The sequence below is a fragment of the Channa argus genome, chromosome 1, assembly GCF_033026475.1.
Source record: "Channa argus isolate prfri chromosome 1, Channa argus male v1.0, whole genome shotgun sequence".
NCBI classification, from domain to species: Eukaryota; Metazoa; Chordata; class Actinopteri; order Anabantiformes; family Channidae; genus Channa; species Channa argus.
This window is the reverse complement of record NC_090197.1, coordinates 13,058,963-13,079,658: the sequence shown is the minus strand read 5'-3', so window position 1 is coordinate 13,079,658 and position 20,696 is coordinate 13,058,963. Positions and strand designations below refer to the sequence as shown.

Sequence of the window (20,696 nt, the reverse complement as noted above, 5' to 3'; positions counted from 1 at the left end):
TGCCCAAGGACTGCTGAACAAATGTTTGCCACCGTGGGCACTAAATACTTTGAGCTTCAAAAGTAGATATTTTCAATGCAGAGTTGCGTCTTTTTGCAACTTTGTAGCCTACATTCCGCCCCTATGCAGGCTACTGCACATAAAAAGAGATGTGGTTCTTTAATGGCTGGTTCTGTATAAGCTGCAGGTAACGAGTGCTAATTTGTGATGTTGTGCATTAGGCTTGTTGGCCTCAAATCAAAAGCAGGCATCCAGCACACCAACACACCCTGCAGACTGAAGCTGTAGCAAAAGACGGAGCAGCTGCTGTGGTCTGTCACACAGGGACTGTTTCTGTGCAGGATGCTGCAAACAGCTCATTACTCCTGTGATGTCCTACGCAAACTTGTTCTAGGTGATTTAAAAAAGTAACGGTCCACCTAATCGCTGTCGCAGATTAGACGAGAAGAAACTGTTGTCGTCTCTGTAGACAGGTGACAGTGCTGCATTTACAATCCCCACAGCAGCATCAGCATCTCGCTCCGTTTTTACTGCTGCGCTGACTCAACTCAGCCTGGTTTATTCGAATGACGCTCCATGCATTTGTCGCTTCCCTGCAAAAAATAAAAAATTTAAATTATTAAAAAACATGTAGTCATCTCTCATATAGCCTATAACATCAGTTAGTTTAGATGTCATCCCTCCCAGTTCCACTTGACAGGCATGCGCCATCTCCATCCCGAGTGTTGGGTGAAAAAGGGGGCAGTTCAGGATTTCATATCTGACTTCACTGTTCCTCAACTCCCTCCTTTTCTTTCCGAGCTTCTGCGTTGATCGGACAGCAGCCCCCAGCTCCCGTGTTTACCTGCGTAGAGCATCCAGAGCCGCTGTTCCTGCCCTGACAGGACAGTCGCACTGCAGCAAACCAAGAAAAGCTGGCGGAAAATACTTTTTATAGCAGAAGTCAGAAGTCAGTCCATCAGGCATCAGCTGAGATGCTGCTAAAAATCCGGTAGGTTTCGGGCTCTGTTTTCTGATGATTGGCATTTGATGCGGTTTTGTCATTTCAAAGTTCTTATGAGTATAATGTAATTCTAAATTATGGGGCCGTTTAAGAAAATTACACCCTTATTACCAGTTCATTGCGTGGCAATAGTTGCTGTCCTCAGGGAGGTCCTGAAAGTGTGCCAAGCAGGTAGTTTAATGTTTAGTTTTTTTAACCATATAAAGTTAAATGTTGGAGAATTAATGCTGGGTATCTTTCTCATAAGCTTTGCGTGTTTCCCTTTCTGTTTATTGTGCACAGCATGGAAACTTCACTTTAGCTGTTTCTACAGCATTTACTTCCTTCCAGTTTCTCCTCATCTGTCCAGTATTGGGTTTTCACACAGGTGTGCATGAGCAATTCTATCCAACTGAAATAAATTTATGGATAACTGCTACTTTAAATAAACTGAGCTGTCCTCTGTAGACAGTTGGTCTTATTAAATCCAGACCTTTCTAAAAGTATTTGAATTCTTTTTTCTTTTCTTATGTAAACCATAAGATGCTGCTGAACTTAAGCTGAAACGTTGTCCCTGTGCCCTGCGGGAGACAGAGGAAGCCAAGCTTTTGTCTTAAGTGCACATTTAGCTTTTACTGTACATTTTCTTTGGTACACATCCGGCCTCAGGTGGATGTTATTAATGGGAGACAGAAAAGCAGCTGACAGAGCAGTCCTTCATCTGTTGAGCATTGTTTGCTTTTTGTGCTTTTGAAACTGAAAGTTTGTTTCTCTCTGACCTCACTAATTACCCTAAACTCTGAGCCATGAAAACCTAAATTTGGTGATCTATTGTTTGCACCCAACATCTAGTGACAAAAACCAAGAGCTCAGATTATTTCCCTCATCTTTCCCAACCTGACACAAGTTAAAATCCCTATCTCATAACTAACAGCATCATTGAATTTTAGCAAATTTGACTTTTATAAGTTTTGAAATGCCGTGCACATTTAATATTTAACTGTGATATGTTTGCGCTTGTTGCACTGGGCCAAGGGTGGGGGCATCTCAGCTGACGATTCATTGTTTTTTTCTCAGCAACACGTAAAGGAACTAAAGCCAGAGACACCTGATTTTTTCCTCTGAATTAAGGAAATGGTGAGTGTGTTCAGGTAGCGGAGCTCACCTGAAGACACCCAAAGTCACCTAATCAGTGACAGTGTTCCTGGTGCAGCACAGAGGAGATTCACAACTAGGTTGATCATAGATTTGTTGAGTCAGGTCTGTCTTTTTGAAATTCCATTTGTCTCTTTCCCAGTCACACTGGGTGGTAAATGATGCTGTAGGTGGCTTTTCCAAAGCAGCCTTCTGGTTGGGAGAGAGACGCTTGATATATTGGAAATGTCTGCATACTGTAGTTTGGGAGGTGGGAGTGAATCCTCCCACTGCTCGGATTTCTGGAGGTGTGACATTTGATGGCGTGGGGAGAAAGACATGGTTTTGTGTGTCCATGTCAGAGATGCAGATGTCATCAGCACAGATGTATCTGTGGGATGTCTGGTCTTTTATGTTTATTTTCACAGATGTTGGAGCAAAGCTTGATTCATGTTGGAGCCAGTTACTCTGTTTTCTTTATGCATATTAATTAGTCAAATGGGATTTTTTTTTATCTCTTGTTGGCTTTTACTCTGATAGACATAGATACACATTTAAAAATAATAGGGATATTTGATGATATTTGGTCTCTTGGGTTTTCTTCTAAATAGAATAAAAAACAGGAGCAAGAGGGATATACAAAAGGTAGAAAGGTTACAAAACTCTAGTATGACACTGCAAACCTTTGATTTTAAATTTCATGAAAAGTCTAGAGAATCAGAAAAAGCTGATATGGACTTTATTTTATTAAGCTGCATCATTTCAGGCAACAGTTGTTGCCCTTTTGGAGAATAATATACTGTACATTTGTTTAAAAATTAATATAAATATATCTATTGTATATATTCTTTAAGCTACAGACCATACAACTCAGTCAGTAAATCTGAAATGTATTAACTGATTAATTGTGTGGAAGGAGGGAAATAAGGCTCCAAATACTGTTCATATTGAGAGACATTCTACTCTATTTTATTACAGACTCATTAGTGCCAAAGCCAGTTCCAGCTCAGCTCTCCACAGCCCTCACATCAGTCAAACCAGTGCCTCTGCATGTTTGACTAAACTGGGATCAGCAGCCATTTTCTAGCTTGAATTCATAGACAGCATTTGCCTGACTTGACCTTGATGCAGAGCACTGCAGAGACCACCCACAAGTAACAGCGCACTTTCTTTTTCAGTCCTGACAAAAATCTCAGCATCTAACTTTAGGCTTTATGTTTAGAAAGGACAGTTTTCATTGTTATCTTCCCAATCATTTTTCATTTTTCTTCTTCAGTGGTGACTGAAGCATCAGTCTGCATTAGCTTTCTTATCAGTTTTTACAGGAGGAGGTTATTGGGTTAGTTCTGCTTGTGGATAATGCACTGGCTGCAGTTTCTAGACCTGTAAATGCAGTGGGTGGCATTGATTTTAGCCTGACTTGTCCTCATGGCCACTTCATGGCCACTCTCCTTGAAAAGAGCAGAGATCCAGAATGCCTGGTGACGGAGAAGCCAAAAAGTTTAAAGAAAAGGTCATGAAATGAACCCGTAGTAACCAGCATTTTCTCCTGTGACATTAACCTAAAGGCACAAACCCACAACAGTCATACCATTAGAAAATCGTGTGCAGTGTCTTAACATGGCCTTTACTTTGGTACAAATCCTGCGCCAGAATGATTCTTAGTGGTTTAAAACTTCCTTTTCCATCCCAAAAAGAGTAAAATAAATAAATAAATAAAAGAGGGAAAGAGAAAAAGCGAGCAAGTGTGCCAGTGCTGTGTCCTTTAATTTTCCCTGAAGCCTTTTGTAAGGGAGTTGGTATAAAGTGAAAGCTCCGTGTGCAGCTGTCCTCCTGGCCCACTGCTTGCTTTTTGTGAAACATTTTCTTGTCAAGAATACTAATTCCAGCCTAGTGCAGTCCACCCAGCTGGCGAGGAAACAGACAACAATTATTCTCCCATCAAAGAGGGCCGTTTAATTTAACACAAGTTAGTGAGCTGAGCTTGTGCTGAGTCCTTATGAAGGTTTACACGTGCAGAAAACAGTTGACTTTATTAGTACTTCATCTCACTCCAGAGACTATGATCTTTCGCATCACAGGGGAACAAACCCCTTGTGATAATGTGTGCTGATGAACATTTGTGTGTCCAGGTTTAAAGCTGTGAGGCTCATAAGAGGTTACACTCATCAGAACTGAGTGAGTAATACATACTGCCATCCTTTTATCGGTTCAATAACTCTTCATGTTGATATAAATGAGTTAGGCTGGTGCACACACACACACACACACACACACACACACAATGCCTCCTCTGTGCTTTGCTGTAGATTTCTTTGTTTTTTTTCTTCTAGATTTTCTAGAGTTTTGTTGTGTGTGTGGCATCAGCAGCAGTGAAATTCAGATCTAGAACTATTTTGTGAAGAGTTTTTTTTCAGTTTAAAGATAACGTAAACCTTATCTGCTCTGAAACACATCAGTAGCACTTTAGTTGGTTTCAGCTGCTCCTCCCTTTTCAATGTTCATAGTTAGGTTCATACACAAGCTAACAAAATTAGAATAACTTAGTACAGTAATAATAAAAGAGTAGTGATTTTTGAGACTGCAATGCACAACGACTCCAAAAGAACCCTCAAAGATCTAACAAAAAAATTGGCAAATGTATTATTATATGTCATTTTCATATATATAATTTTCAGCATGGCAGGTGAACAAAATCATGATTTGTCGATTGTTTGGTGTAAGTCAGTATGATATGATTTCATTCAACAGTAGTAACAATTCAGCTTTATAAACACTATGTTTTACCACAGTTTTTTTAACAATTCCATCTCAACTTTACCATCCCTGATTAGTATTTTGGTGCTCGTGTTCTGCTTTTTAAAGATAAATGAACATTTGCAGCTTTATCATGACCGCCTCAGAAAGTCGTGTGAGGTCACTGTGAGCGTCCTGTCATGGCTGCTGGGTTAATAACAGGGACAGACGGTGACGAAGAGCTGGCAGGATGCTGCTGGGCTGAGACGCCGTGTCATTAGCTCGCGGAGGTGATGAATGGCTTGTGGTCTGGGGCCTGGGCTCCCAGCTTTCCTTTGAAAACCAGAGAGGTTTCATACTGCATGGCTGGGCTTTGAGTTTTTTAAGATTTGTGTTTTATAGAGGTTTTGCTCCAAAATAAATTCCATAAATCAAGGAACCTATAATGATGTTCTCCAAAGCTATTGTACATTATGCCTCCAGTTATCAGTTTATTACATACAGCTAAAACTAATCCAACTCAATAAAACAGTGTTAAAAAACCTTTACCAGGAATTCTGCATATTCAGTTTTTGTTTTCTAAAAGAGATTGATCCAAGTTTATGGTCATTTTAGAGGGTTTAGTCCCTGGTTTTATTGCATTGTAATGAGTTAAATCGGCTTTTTATTTTAACCTTATTCTAACCTTTATCCATTTGCAGATATATTATGTATTTAGGAACGAGCATTGTCCCGATACTAATCCATCCATTCATTATCTGTACCTGCTTATGATGTTCAGGGTTGTGGGGGCTAGAAACCATCTCAGCTGTCATTGGGCGGGAGTCAGGTTCCACCCTGGACAGGTTGCCAGTCTTTTTCAGGGCCAACACAGAGAGAAATACATAGACAGACAACCATTCATACTCACATTCACATCTACAGGCAATTTAGGGTCACCAATTAAGCTAACACATGTATTTTGACTGTGTGTATGTTATGTCCCTTTCTGACTGTGTATTTAGGGTCCCGGTCATGTTTCAGAATTATTTACTCCTTCGTGGTATTGTGTAATGGATAAAAATCTATAAACATTTAAACTGCCTAAAATTTGTGTATAATACGCTACATAAAAGCAGAATTTTAATAAAAGTGAAACTCATCACCAGAATCACCTTTGGTCTTTTTATTCACCTGCATTTCAGCAAATGTGCATGTACAGAACCAAACTAGGTGCTGTCATTGTGCAGCTTGTGACCTTTTTTGCTACAATAATCTATTTGCAGAGATAAATGGAGCATGAATAAAGTACATGATTTACAGCATCAGAAATCGCCCTGCCTATTAAATGTTAAATATGTGTGAAATTGGAAACTGGAAATGAGCAATCATTCAGCCATTTTATGTTCTTCTCTGCTCTTTATTTATCTTCATCTGTGTCTTTTCACTTTTGTTTTTTCTTTGAACACATATCTATCTCCATAGATATATCCAGATACTTCTGCTTCTCTGTGCAGTCTGCCATCTCACCATGGCCTTCCCCACCCAAACTCTGTCTGCAAATGGTATGTCTGCTTTTACAAATACAGAATGCTGTGCATTGAAAAGTCAGAGTGTGATTCACTGTCTTCAGCAATTTTGCAGGTCTACTCTTCTCTTCATGCTCTGTATCCTCTACATTTTCTGCAGATGATGTCCAGTCTCTTAAGGTGAAAATCCCCCATCTAGCTACTGTGTCCGCCCCACTGGGCAGCTCCATCTCCATCCCCTGCTTGGTGTCTCTGTCTTCCACACCCACCACCTCCTCCTCCCCCCCTGTTGTACCACGGGTTAAGTGGAGTGTGGTGGCTAGCGGGGTGGAGAGACAGATCCTGGTGGTGAGGGGTCAAAGGGTGAGGGTCAGTGAAGCATACTCGGATCGTGCTGCACTGTTTAACTACACCTCCTCTCCTGATGACCTATCTCTGTGGTTGGGAGATTTGCGCTCCAGTGACTCAGGCCACTATCGGTGCGAGGTGCAGCAGGGCCTGGAAGATGCCAGTGACCTTGTTCAATTGAAAGTCAAAGGTAAGAAAATGAAAGATGTGGATCATTCCTGAAGCTCTTAATATATATATATATATATATATATATATATATATATATATATATATATATATATATATATATATATATATATATATATATATATATATATATATATATATATATATATATGTATTTGATCAGTTTGATCATGTTAATGGGCAAATTCCACTAAACTCTACAGATTATCTATTTTAAACATGAAGAAGCATATTGGAAGAAAATACCACTTTGAACCCCCCGAAAAAGAATGAAGGTCTGAAAGATACAAATTTTGTGAATTATTAAAAATTACAATCCAAATGAGACCACATATGGAAATTTTCTTTTTGATAAATGATCTCCTTTTTTTGAAAGCATTAACCAACATACAGTATTGAACACACATGGAAAAGTTCCTTAATGTTACTTAAAGTCCCAGTACATGGCTTTTCCTTTAGGTTTCTTGTCTATGGCTTTTTGGTTTTGTTTCTATTTTTTTTTATTGTTGTATTTCGGTATTTAAAGCAACTATATATTGAGTTCAATCTTATAACAGCAAGAAATGATTCCACATGAAAACTGCCATTAACTTTTTAAATAAAGTTTTTATTATTTAATGTAGCCTGAGCTTTTACTAAATCAAAGTATTTGTAACAACCACAATCAATGTGTTTATAGGTATTTTATATGCTGCACTTACCACAGTTCTGTTTCTCATTGTTTTTTGTCTGTGTGTGTTTGTTGGTTACACAGACTCTAATTTTCTTTCTTATTAGTGGGTATATTGAGTTCAATCTTATAACAGCAAGAACTGATTCCACATGAAAACTGCAATTAACTTTTTAAATAAAGTTTTTATTATTTAATGTAGTGGGTACATGAATTTGTCACCTTGTGTGTGTTTAGGTGTGGTGTTTCACTATAGAGATGCTTCGGGCAGGTATGCATTGTCCTACCATCAGGCCCAGAGGGCTTGTAAGGCCATCGGCGCAGAAATTGCCACTCCTGATCAGCTTCTGGCAGCTTATTATGATGGATATGAGCAGTGTGATGCCGGCTGGCTGGCAGACCAGTCTGTCAGGTAAATCAACACTTCTCTATTTGTTTGTTCCAACACACATTAAAACAGTATGATGTTCACATTCTGAAATGTTCAAGAAACAAATATAAAGGTTCTACCGCAAAATATTCTATATAAACAACGTCTTTTGACTTGTCCCTTCGGGGTCGCCACAGTGAAATGTGCTCCGCACATTAATTTGGCATGAGTTTATACACTGGATGCCCTTCCTGCCACAATCCTCTCATTTGTATCCAGGCTGGGGCCTGGCAACATGGTGGCTGTAGATGGCTGGGCAGGACCACACGTGGTGGGGTGGGATTTGATCCCTCGGCCTTTTGTATCCCAACACAATGTTCTAGCCATTGAGCCACCAGGCCCTGTCACTACTCATATTTCCTGCTAAATATTTGAAAAAATCTCCTCCAATGTGTATATTTCTGTGAGTTTTATACAGTGTCTAATAGGTTAATAATGGGGTTTTAATAGGGTTTGTAATACTTTCCTTCATGGTCAGTCAATCAATGTTCAAATGGTTAATTTTAAGAAATGCTAATAGTTCTAATTCTTGCAGGTACCCAATTCAAGTGCCCCGTGAAGGTTGCTATGGAGACATGGATGGGCAACCAGGAGTGAGAAACTATGGAACAATGGATCCAGATGATCTTTTTGATGTTTACTGTTATGTGGAACAAATTGAAGGTATGAGTAATAAAATAAAATAGTTAATTATTTCTACGATACTAACCACAATTCAAAACAAGTTAGGACGATGTGTAAGTAAATAAAAGCAGAATACAATGATTTGCAAATCTCATTAACCCATATTTTATTCACAATAGAACACATCAGATGTTGAAACCTAGACATTTTACTATTCCATGGAAAATATTCCTCCATTTGTTTTTGCTTTGCAGCAATTATTTTTCAGGCTTTTGTTTCCCCTGTTCCAACTTTTATGAGATGTGTTGCCATTTCCATGAAATGGTAAAAAGTTTCAGTTTCAACATCTAATATGTTTTTTTTGAAATAGGGTTGTATAGGTCATTTTACTGGAGAAAAGCAATTGATGACCATTTCTCATCAAACATCTCAACTGCATCATACTGTAACACACTTGCACCACTGACGGCTAGTTAAGCACTTATATCTTTGCTAAAATCAGGCAATTATTTTGATTACGCCGAGATCCAACTAAAGAAATACAACACATACTGTAAATGAAATATCGGAACTTTATAATATTATGTTTTTGTAGGAGAGGTGTTCTACGACTCTGTACCACAACAGTTGTCATTTGATGAAGCGCAGCTCTACTGCAGACTTGCAGGAGCAGAGCTAGCTACAACTGCACAGCTGTACTTAGCATGGAGTGAAGGTCTGGATCGTTGCAGCCCCGGCTGGCTATCTGATGGGAGCGTGCGCTACCCCATCACAACCCCCAGAGAGCGCTGTGGAGGGCCTCAAGTAGGCGTTAAGACCCTTTATCGCTTCAATAACCAAACTGGTTTCCCAGAGCCGTCCAGTCTTCATGATGTTTACTGTTTCAAGGGTGAGTGTTTTGTTCTTCAAAAATGCTTTGGTTATGCCTTCACACTATTAATCATCTAATTTGGATTAAATCTTTAACCAGGACACTGCTATATTATTTTATGCTATATATTACTATTCAAACAGTCCTTGCTTTGCCTTTGCTTATATGTTGCTGAACTGTAGGCAGGTGGACAACATTTTTCAAACAAAGAAAGCAAAACAATCATGTTTTTAGACTTTGGAAACCTTTGTTAATGAAATCAGGATTCATAAATCGTAATATATAAATTGTACAAATTGCATTTTTCTGATCTCTACAGATAACAGAAATACTCCCACTGACTCTCCTATGAATACTGTGGTCAGCGAAGACATTGGACAAGATGTTGTTATTCTTACAGAGACAGATGAAGAGCTGCAACTGCATCAACACGCAGAGCAGGTGGAGCGAGAAGCTCAAAGTGCACTTGAATCTTTTCCCTTTTTCTCCAGCCCTTCCACTGGTGAAAACCTGTTTGGCACACATACAACCGTTATATCAGATGCAACAGACTCCCCCCTCAATACCACTTTTACTCTGAACATCCTCCAGCCATTTGATGAAACATCATCTCTTTCAGAAATGAGCCCTGACACCCAGCATCCTACAGTACTGTCGAATAGCACCATCAGCAGCATAGAAGCCTCAGATATCCCACAAAACACATCATTACTTCCCATTGTTTACAATGAGACAGATTCTCATCACAACGTGAGCTTCACTTTTCCCCTATCTGGGCTTGAAAGCACCACAGGTTTTCCACAACCATCACACGAGCCTCAAATACAAAACCAGACAGTGCCAGACGCAATCCCTGAAGAGCATATACAACCATCTGAGAGGCTGATGGGCTCCCAAGAAATAAAGGAGAGCAATTTAGATTTAAAAAGATCACAATTTAATTACAATGTGATGGACAGCAACCACACTCAAGAGGAAAATATCACGGACACAACCCCAGTGACCTCTGACAGCATTCTCCAGGTGAAACTGGGGGAGGCAGTAGTGGAAGATCCTTTGCAGATGTCTCTCTCAACTCAATCACTAAAAGAGGAAGGAGATCTTCATACACAAACTACACAATCTCCCATCAAACAGCAAACATCCTTTTGGTTCCCTCCCGATGGGTCTGGAGATATTTCTCAAGGTGTGAACACAACATGATACCATGCTCACAGTCATAATGCTAACATGCTGTTGTCGCCGATACAATATTTGCTTGACAAGAGCAATAATTGAAATGTCATTCGATCGCCAAGGTCAAAGTCTGAAGAGATTAACTTCCTGTGACATTATCAATTGGCTTTTTTTAATGGGATAGTCTGTCAACCAGGAATATTACACAGTTTGATCCAATGTGATGCAATACCATACAGTATGATGGTGTGCCTACTACTGTATAATTTAATAATAGTTTGTGTCTCAAGGTTTGTACAAAATTATATTTTCATGTATTATATTTTTTTGTATGTATACAGGATTTATTCTTAAATCAAAGTGGTTGTGCAACATTGCAATCTATTGAGTCACTGCTAAAAACACCAGTATCCTAATAAATAATTCACATAAAGTACACTTGCAGCTCCATGTTTTATACTTTTCATGTATTTTCTTCTTTTCTTTTTTTTTACAGAGACTGACCTTGACAGCGAGTCATCTAGTAACATCTTCACATCAGATTATTCCATTTCCAGTGTTCCCACTCACCCGCCACCTTCTGCTTCAGCTAGCAGTGTTACTACTGAGGCTCAGACTACAGTTCCAGGAACAACAATGTCAACTGGCTCCCAAAACACTCACTCACTAGGCTTCAAAATACTCTCAACAGCAGCACAATTGTGGGAGTCTTCCATTTCTAGTAAAGAGGGAAGTACAAGCTTAGAAACCGATGATCAGGTCATCATGGAAAGTGAGGAAAAACAACTGTACCCAACAATATCTGAAGAAAACCTTGTGTCCAAAGTAAGTTTAACTACCAGTGAGTCTCCAGAGAGATTGAACGCATCTCAGTTGTCTACTGATTCTACCACCACAAGGTATGGGACATCAGGTTACAGAGAGTATTTGAATACTGGCACCACTAATTATGAAGAGGCAAGTGGACAGGAACCTAGTATAGTTACTGCAACGCTTGAAGAAGGTACTAAATTTGGTCCGGCCATCGAAGAGGATCTTGAAGTTAGTAGAGAAGTTACAGTTGCCCCAACTCTTAAGGAAGAAATTAACATTTCCTCTACTCTTGAAGAGGAAGCTAACATTTCTTTTTCACCTGAAAAGGAAGTTACACCAACCCTAGCCATTGAAGAAGAATCCCCAAATCTTGAAGAGGGAGCTCATGTGACACCACCACTTGAAGAAGCAAATATTGATTCATCTGTTGCCCCTGAAGAAGAAAGCAAGGTTGGTCCAAATGTTGAGAGAGGTAGCATTGCTTCAATCTTTGAAGGAGATATTAATATTTCTCCAACACGTGCCCTTGAAGAAGTAACCCAGGTTGCTCTAACCCTTGAAGAGAAATCTATCATTGCTCAAACTTTAGAAGATGAAACTAAGAGTGATCCAACCATTACACTTGAAAATCTAACTCAAGTTGCTCCAATACTTGAGGAGGAAACTGGCATTGCTCTAACACTTGAAGAGAAAGCTAATATTGCCACAACACTTGCCCTTGAAACAGAAACTAAGGTTGCCCTAACCCTTGAAGAGAAATCTAGCATTGCTCCAACCTTTAAAGAGGAAACTAACAGTGCCCCAACTGGTGCCCTTGAAGAAGCAACTCAGGTTGCTCCAATACTTGAGGAGGATTCTGGCATTACTCTAACACTTGAAGGGAAAGCTAATATTGCCCCAACACTTGCCCTTGAAACAGAAACTAAGGTTGCCCTAACCCTTGAAGAGAAATCTAGCATTGCTCCAACCTTTAAAGAGGAAACTAAGAGTGATCCAACCATTACACTCGAAAAACTAACTCAGGTTGCTCCAGTACTTGAGGAGGAATCCGGCATTGCTCTAACACTTGAAGAGAAAGCTAATATTGCCCCAACACTTGCTCTTGAAACAGAAACTAAGGTTGCCCTAAACCTTGAAGAGAAATCTACCATTGCTCCAACCTTTAAAGAGGAAACTAATAGTGATCCAACCATTACACTCGAAAAACTAACTCAGGTTGCTCCAGTACTTGAGGAGGAATCCGGCATTGCTCTAACACTTGAAGAGAAAGCTAATATTGCCCCAACACTTGCCCTTGAAACAGAAACTAAGGTTGCCCTAACCCTTGAAGAGAAATCTAGCATTGCTCCAACCTTTAAAGAGGAAACTAACAGTGCGCCAACTGGTGCCCTTGAAGAAGCAATTCAGGTTGGTCCAACACTTGAAGAGGAATCTGGCATTGCTCCAGCACTTGAAGAAGACAACATTGCCCCAACCCTTGACTCTGAAGGAAAACGCAAGGGGGCTGCAACCCTCCAGGAGGACTTTACAGTCTTTTCTCTCCATTCTGTAACATCTGACTGGCAACTTCCGACCACCACAAGTGGATCCCAGGAATCTCTAAAAGATCTTGAGTACAGCAGAAAACCCCCTTCTGTTACCACTTCAGCAGCTCCTGATTCTTCATCAATTATATGGTCCAACACTGCTACCACAAAGACAACCACCATCTTGACAACCACAAACAAGTCCAGACGCACCTGGAGCCCCACCCAAACAACAAGAGTTTTCCACAAGGAGACAGAGCCCCAGATGGTGACTCACCTCATACCACCAGTAGATCAAGGTCTGGTGGATGTTGAGTTTAGCTTCACCCAGCCACCCACCCTGCTTATCTTGCCCAATGAGAGGGCATCTGTAAGCAGTGCAGGGAAAGCTTCAGGTAATGTCAAAGCCACTTTCATCACCCTAATTGTCCTCTTCTTGCTGCTCGACACAATGATGCACTAAAATCCTTGGTCTGTCTTCTGCCCAAATCCACTTTTGCTCCATTTCTGTAAAGCATCTCCCCTCCTTTTCAAATGACTTCCCACGTTTGTTTCACTTGTCTCAGAAAACCCACAAACCTTTCTGACTCCGACTGCTTCACACTCCTCACTTCTCTCCTTGTGACCCCACCTCCCCTTCAAGATACTCACACTGGGACAACTCCCACCTGATATTAGTTTGTAGTCCACTCTTTTTGTGCATGATGTTTTTTTCCTCAACCAAAGATTGACTTCTGTGAAGTACAGTAATACTGTATATAAGTATGTTTAAATGAATGTCAGTGCTTCTATAAGGATTTGTAGTGATTGTTCTAGCACTGGTAAACCTTTTTACAGCAATTTTTGTTTTCAGATACTTAAACTTCTCTCAACCATTTTCTCCCTGCTAACTTTTAAAACGCGCCATTTTTGCAGTAATTTGGACATAACACGACAAGAGGACTTTCTGTGTCTTGTCTTTGTCTCTGATCTTTCACTGTAACAGCAATTACGTTGAATGTAACAGCACTGACCAATGCAATCGCAATAATGTTTTATATTTAATACATAACTTGCAGCTCATCCATTGCTTATCATTCTCAGATTTTGAGATTTGAGTTGACTGTTTAATAAGCACAAAAGTAATAAAAATTTGTGGGTGGTAGGATTTAGCAACATGTTTTGAAATGTTCTCTATGAGTCATAAATATTTCATTCTCAGACCATGATTTGTACACTACTGTGTTTTTAGGTTTAAGAATGATAAAGTCAAATACTCAATGTTTGTCTCTTGTCTCACCATCAGTTTATGAATCTCACTTTTGTTTTCTTCTGCCTTATGTTTTCATTTGCTGCAAATTTTGTTCCTTCAGTAATTAGCTGGGGAAGAGCAGATATGAAATCAGCTAAGGACATTTGACTCAGACTGGCACACCAAAACCCATCTAGAGGGGTGTATTTTGTGGAAGCCATTGTAGCCAAGTTAAACAACAACATAAAAATCTCGACACAAAGAAAGTCAATATTTTGACTGACTAATTAAAAAATATGACTTACCAACTCATAATTTAGACTCAATATCTCATCAGATTAGATTTTTATTTTTATTATGCAAGACATTTCTCCTTTTGGTTCCATCTGTATACAGATTAGGTCAAGTGTAAAGCATCATGCAGCAGAGTTGCCTTTACTGGTTATCCTAATCCAACTTTTTTTAATTGTCCTTTCGGCTTATCCTTTGAGTTCAGGGTCACCAGAGCGGATCATTTTGTGTACAAGTCGACTTCTTCCTGACCCAATCCTCCTAGATTTCTACTGGGGTTGGGACCGGCACTGAGATGAGTGTCTTGTTTTGTTCAGTGTCTTACCCCGGGACACTTTGACATGTGGACAGGAAGACTGGGGCACGAACCTCCGACCCTATGGTCGGTAGGTGGCCACTTTACCAACTTAGCCATTTCTGCCCCCTACTGTGCCACTGCTTCCCCTTATCTTAATCTACAACACTTTGACTAATACTAGTCAACTATGATTATAGTGATAACTGACTTTCTGTGCATCATTCAGCAAGTTCATTCAGCCAGTTTGCCTATATATTTAAGACTTGGTGTAAAGAAATACAGTATGACAGAGCATAAATATGGTCTGAAAATCAAATAAAACCACGTACACAATTACTAAAAATGTAATGAATCACATAAACCTTTTACATTGGACAGAAATTTAAATATTTTCTTTCTAAAACATTAAGTGAAAGGAAAAAAATGTTGCTCAAATGGTTTGTCAAAAGTTTTCAGTCTTTGGGCTAAATGAGCAAAGTTTTCTACTCAAGCAATCAAACATTTTGTCAAAATATTCAGGCAGTAGGCAGGAAAACTTTAAAAGTAAACTGACAAAACAGGTCAATACTCCTGGACAATACTACCAGGTCTAAAAGTATGTGGATTTTACTCTATTATTTCTAAAATCATTCAGGTTTTCATAGTCTGGCAGTAGTCCAATCATCAATAGACCCTTTTTATCTGACACAATTATTTCCTTTCCAGTGGTATATTTTCTCTGATTTGGATGTTTCCATTAAAGGTCTGGTGCCTGTCCTTGAGAACTGCTTAAGTCCCGTTCTATCTAAATACAGATTGCCCTCTCCAACATTTTGGTTTTTTTTTTTTTGGTCCTTTCGACTTATGCCGTGAGTTCAGGGTCATTGTCTGCATGTTGATTTGGCACAGTTTTTACACCAGAGATGTTGCCTTGAATGCAGCCATGCAGATGATTTTCCCCTTTTCTGTTTTTCATATTTAATCTCTACCCTCCCCAATTTCTACTGGGCTTGGTACTACACAGCTGGGGATGGGAATGGGCTGTTAGGGGTTCAGTGTCTTGCCCAGAGACACTTTGACATATAGCCAGGGATCAAACCGCTGTCCCTGAAGTCCATGGACGACTGCCTTACCCATCGTGCTACAGCCGCCCAGTTCTAGCAATGTCAAAAATTCAGAGATGTTGCCTTGAATGGATATTACACAGGCATGTAGATGATTTTCCCCTTTTTTGTTTTTCACATTTAATCTCATCTTCAGTACTTTCATTAACCTTTAATTTGTTCAGCAATAGATATATTGCATTATTAATAAATAAAAAACGGACACTCAGCAGCTTGTAGTACACAAGGCACAGTAGGAAAGTCAAAGTTTATCATGATGTGCTGTGGAATGCTGAACAAATGCAGGGAAATTATACAGAGTCATCACAGAAAGAGGTGAGAAATAAACCAAAGTCATTTTTGTTCGGCAAACTTGAAAAAACGTAGATTATTGTAAAGATGCCAACATACTTAAAAGCAGTTTTATTTTTTTATACATAAGAATTGAAAGACAACTTTCTGGGTTTCCAGTCCCAAAATCTGTATTTTTCAACAAACCTGAATGATGGCTTTACTTTAAGTGCATATGATTCTCATCATATTTATGTAAAGCAGTTATTACAATTTAAAAACACACAGTGATCCAAAGAAAGCAGTTTAAATAGCAGCATGGGAATGTTCAGTATAATGACAGACAATACACAGTTCTTGTTTATAGGGTGTCCAAAGAAACAAATAAACCAAAACCACTTTTAAAATGTTTAATTTCAGTTTTGACACAACATGCCATAATTTTGCCTTCTTTTACAAATGTAGAAAATTAAACTGAAACTCCAAGCCCTCTGTTTTCTTCAGCACTTTAAACAACCAGTCCACCTTTTGACAGGGATATTTAGTGTCATCATACTTACAGGAGTTTGACAACATAGTTTTACAAAAAGGTCAACACATAAACTGTAATCTAGTATAAGAATCCACTATATGACTTTTGGAAATTAAATTGAAAGTATGTGGCCGTCTTTTTTAAACTATCAGGATCCAGTGACACTGTATAATGTCATCCTTAAGACTGCACCACACTAATTTTTGATCAGAAATTATACCAACGCTGCCTGTGAAGACCTAACTAAACCTGCAGGAGGAACAGGACCTCAGGAGTTTGACATCCTGACTCTGAAGTTTGTGCTTTGCTGCCATCTGTTGGCTCATATGGATCATGGCACAACTCCTAAGATAGTTCTACATTTATTTTGATCTACTTTAGGGAATAAATTTTACTATACAGTTAGACATTACCTTGTGTTACACATTCTTACAATTATTTAAAATGATGTATGTACAATGGATATGATTTAAGATTTAAAAACAAAATAGACAATAATGTTTTTGTGAGTCGTTTTTTAATCCCCTTTACCTTTTTGAATCAGCCCAATCCCTTTTTTTCTACTGCCTATTATTTGTACTTACTCATAAATTTAGATGTTTCACTTTCTGTGTGCAGGTTTTCATCTGTGCTGTAGTTTCACCTGCAGAATAATCACTTAGACCCACATCTGTTGTGTTTCAGATGCCTGTGTGAACGACCCCTGTCTCAATGGAGGAACATGTACAGACCGAGACGGGCAGGTTAAATGTCTCTGTTTGCCAACATATGGAGGGGACTTCTGTCAGAACGGTGAGCTGTTTTTATGAAAGAAACAAATATATATTCCATCAGGAAATCCTTTCTTTCTAAAATTGAATATTGGAATTACTGTGCATACACATGCTGGGGTGATTTTATATAAGCTTTTGTGTACAGTCTGAAGATCTAAAATTACACCACATGTTACATGATGTAGTGTTTCCCCCAAACAAAGTGTTTAATGAAACCCGCACAATTCATGCAGTGTACCTAATCTGACGGGATTTCCAAATCAAGCAGGTGTTGCCAGAACCCCAGGTTCAGTGTATCTGAATAATTTCAACTTTTACTTTGTATTCGTGGTTTTTACAGGCAGATTGCAATTTAGCCAGATTTGTGGTATATATTGTGTTATTTGTGTAATGCTATTAGTCTGTCAGTCACTGTTATTGCTGCCATTATCGAAAAAGACATTTTAAGCTTTTCTGGTTCCACAAATTTTCAAACAATTGTAAAATACAAACTGAGGTGGGTTCTCTGTTTTTAAAAATGTTGTGCTCCTGTGCAACAACAAAATGTGATTGATACATTTATCATAAACAAATTGAAACGTGAAAACATGCGGTTGGGCAATCCAACACTGGAGTAGCTGCTACTCACAGCTAAAACATTATCAGTAATTTACTCATTTCTGTCAGCAACTGTGACTTTTTAATACCTTTTTTCTCCTCTGTGCTTCCTTCAGACCTTGAGCGATGTGAACAAGGTTGGGACAAGTTTCATGGTTATTGCTACCGACACTTCAGCCAGCGCCTGAGCTGGGAGGCTGCAGAAAAGCACTGCCGCGTACTGGGAGCTCACTTGGTGTCCATCGTGTCCCCCGAGGAACAGATTTACATCAACAGTAGGTTCTTATAGGAAGTCTACATATAGCTTGTAAAATGGTATTCCTTTATTTAAAGATTTCTTCATAAGGACTGAACCAACCCACTTTGCCCTCATCACTAGGTCACTACAAAGAATACCAGTGGACGGGTCTGAATGATAAAACCATAGAGGATGATTTCCGCTGGTCTGACGGCAGTCCGCTGGTGAGGAATAACAGAAACCTGGAGCGTCTCCTGAACTTATCCACAGAGTTTCTTAGAGGTTACATCTGTGTCAGCACCAAAGATTGCACAGTGCATCACAGAGGAATAAGCTTAGATAATGGAGGAGTTGATGTTGAGAGAAGGTTTATTATAGAGAACATTTACTTTCATAAATTTTATATTTTATTCTTGCAGCTTTCTACTTTTGTTTATGATTCAATCCAGCTGTGAGAATATACTCTAACTTCAATATTTAACAGAATTTTGTTGTTTTTCCAGACTTTTACTTTACCTGCCTATGACTTTGTTTTAACATAAACTCATAAAAAGAGAAGAATGTTGATTACATTCCTGAACAGTATGTTCTAGTTATTCCTTGCATTTAAAAAAAAAATATATATATATATATATATCTGACACTGCATTTAGATTTTTTCCCTCATATTTATAGCTGTATGAAAACTGGTACAGAGGGCAGCCAGACAGCTATTTTCTCTCGGGAGAAGACTGTGTGGTGATGGTGTGGCACGATGATGGACGCTGGAGCGACGTACCCTGCAACTATCATCTGGCCTACACATGCAAGAAAGGCACCTGTGAGTAATGAACATCGTTTAGTGCCTGACTGTTTGAATGTGGTTGTTTCGGGTTGTTAAATGCTCATACACCAATGATTTCAACATATCCTCTGACCTGAAGGGCCTTAAGCTTCTTAACTCTTCCAACAGCCTCTTGTGGACCACCACCAAAGGTCAGAAACGCCTCCCTTTATGGAAAAGTTCGACAGAGATATGAGACCAGCGCATTAGTGCGTTATCGCTGCGACAAAGGTTTCCAACAGAGACAAAATCCTCTGATCAGGTGTCAGTCTGGAGGCAGGTGGGAGAGGCCCCAAATCCTGTGCATCCCTGGTAAGATGACAAAAACTGTACTTCTTTGAAACCTACATGAAGGATGTATTGTCACTCTGAGGGCACATGATGTCTAATATAGAGTGAATATTTATAAGATCCTGTTATTAAAAATCTACACAGGCTGTAACACACTGGTCCAAAGAGTCATAAATAATTTAAAGCAATAGGAACTGGACAAAAAATAGGAGACAAAAAAAAAAAAACAATAAACAGAAAGAAAATCTTTAAAATCTAAAGGCTATTTAACACAAAGTGGATGGTGTGCATAAAAATGAAGTATTACTCACAACAGAAACCCTATACAAACAATATCTTTTTTTTTCCCCACTTTTACTTTCAGAAGGTGGAGTCCTACTTCAGCACCTTGAAATTATGTCACCAACCGACAGCAATATTGCTGCGATGGAATACGAGCTCGAAGCCACTAAAGAGTCACCACAATACTGGGACATCAAGTTTTAAAAGTCAGCCATGCCTTCCCTGTTCTTCTCTCCCTAACTCTGCTGTTGTAGTGTGAAGGTGTAAGGAATGAGCGCTTGTACCAATGAATGCTCACACAGGACAAAATAAGCCGGATAAAAGTAGCCTGAGTGCACAAAGAGGCATCAGTTTCTTTTTAAAGAGTTAAACTTTCTTATTTGTTAATGAACTTTTACTGTATTTGGTTATGGTGATTTTAAAGGATTGATGCAGTAGCAAAGCTAAAAAGTGGTTACAATGCTGATCTGATGAGCACTTTTGTGTAGAAGGACAGTAAATGTGTGTACCAGCTCCAAATGTATACCAATAATGCTTTCTTTTTATGAAATGGTGCTATAATGTCTTCAAGACCTTTATGTCCAACAGGGATGTTTGTTTTCATTGTGATGCAGATGTAGATGAAGATCCTGCTTTTTAAAGAGTGCAACAACTCCAAAGCACAAAGTCAACTTTAACAGTCAGTAAATACTGTACATAGTTTAGCTTTCATTTCTGCAACTGCTGTCCACATTCTCCTGAGAGAAACCTTTGATTTCCAGCAGACACCGTTTTGTTCGTCAGCTTTATGTTGTAATAAAGTTTTGTAGAACAGAGCAAAGAATAAAATGTTCTCTTGATTGACCTTTAATGCTGCACATGGGCTTCATTTCATGTGGATTAATGGACAAGAACTGACATTTAAATGTGTCCACCATATACCACTACAAACTACTGAAGTAATTTGTGTGCATAGGATGA

General features: G+C 39.1%; 1 protein-coding gene across 1 annotated transcript; it reads left to right on the top strand.

The window, feature by feature from the left end:
* Positions 1–732: 732 nt before the first annotated feature.
* LOC137124214 (brevican core protein-like) lies at positions 733–20,603 on the top strand. The gene is made up of 14 exons (XM_067498971.1): positions 733–991; positions 6,317–6,396; positions 6,521–6,898; positions 7,805–7,979; positions 8,533–8,660; positions 9,217–9,510; positions 9,812–10,678; positions 11,165–13,402; positions 17,417–17,524; positions 18,219–18,377; positions 18,482–18,564; positions 19,016–19,160; positions 19,293–19,475; positions 19,819–20,603. Exons 1-14 carry the CDS (start codon positions 975–977, stop codon positions 19,938–19,940), a joined length of 4,977 nt encoding a protein of 1,658 aa, XP_067355072.1. The 5' UTR covers positions 733–974; the 3' UTR covers positions 19,941–20,603.
* Positions 20,604–20,696: the final 93 nt, after the last annotated feature.

Bases quoted from the DNA above. Each gene is read 5' to 3' on its own strand.
- LOC137124214 (XM_067498971.1), top strand. The intron at 7,980-8,532 runs GTAAATCAACAC...TAATTCTTGCAG, and splicing joins CTGGCAGACCAGTCTGTCAG to GTACCCAATTCAAGTGCCCC. The intron at 19,161-19,292 runs GTGAGTAATGAA...CTCTTCCAACAG, and splicing joins CACATGCAAGAAAGGCACCT to CCTCTTGTGGACCACCACCA.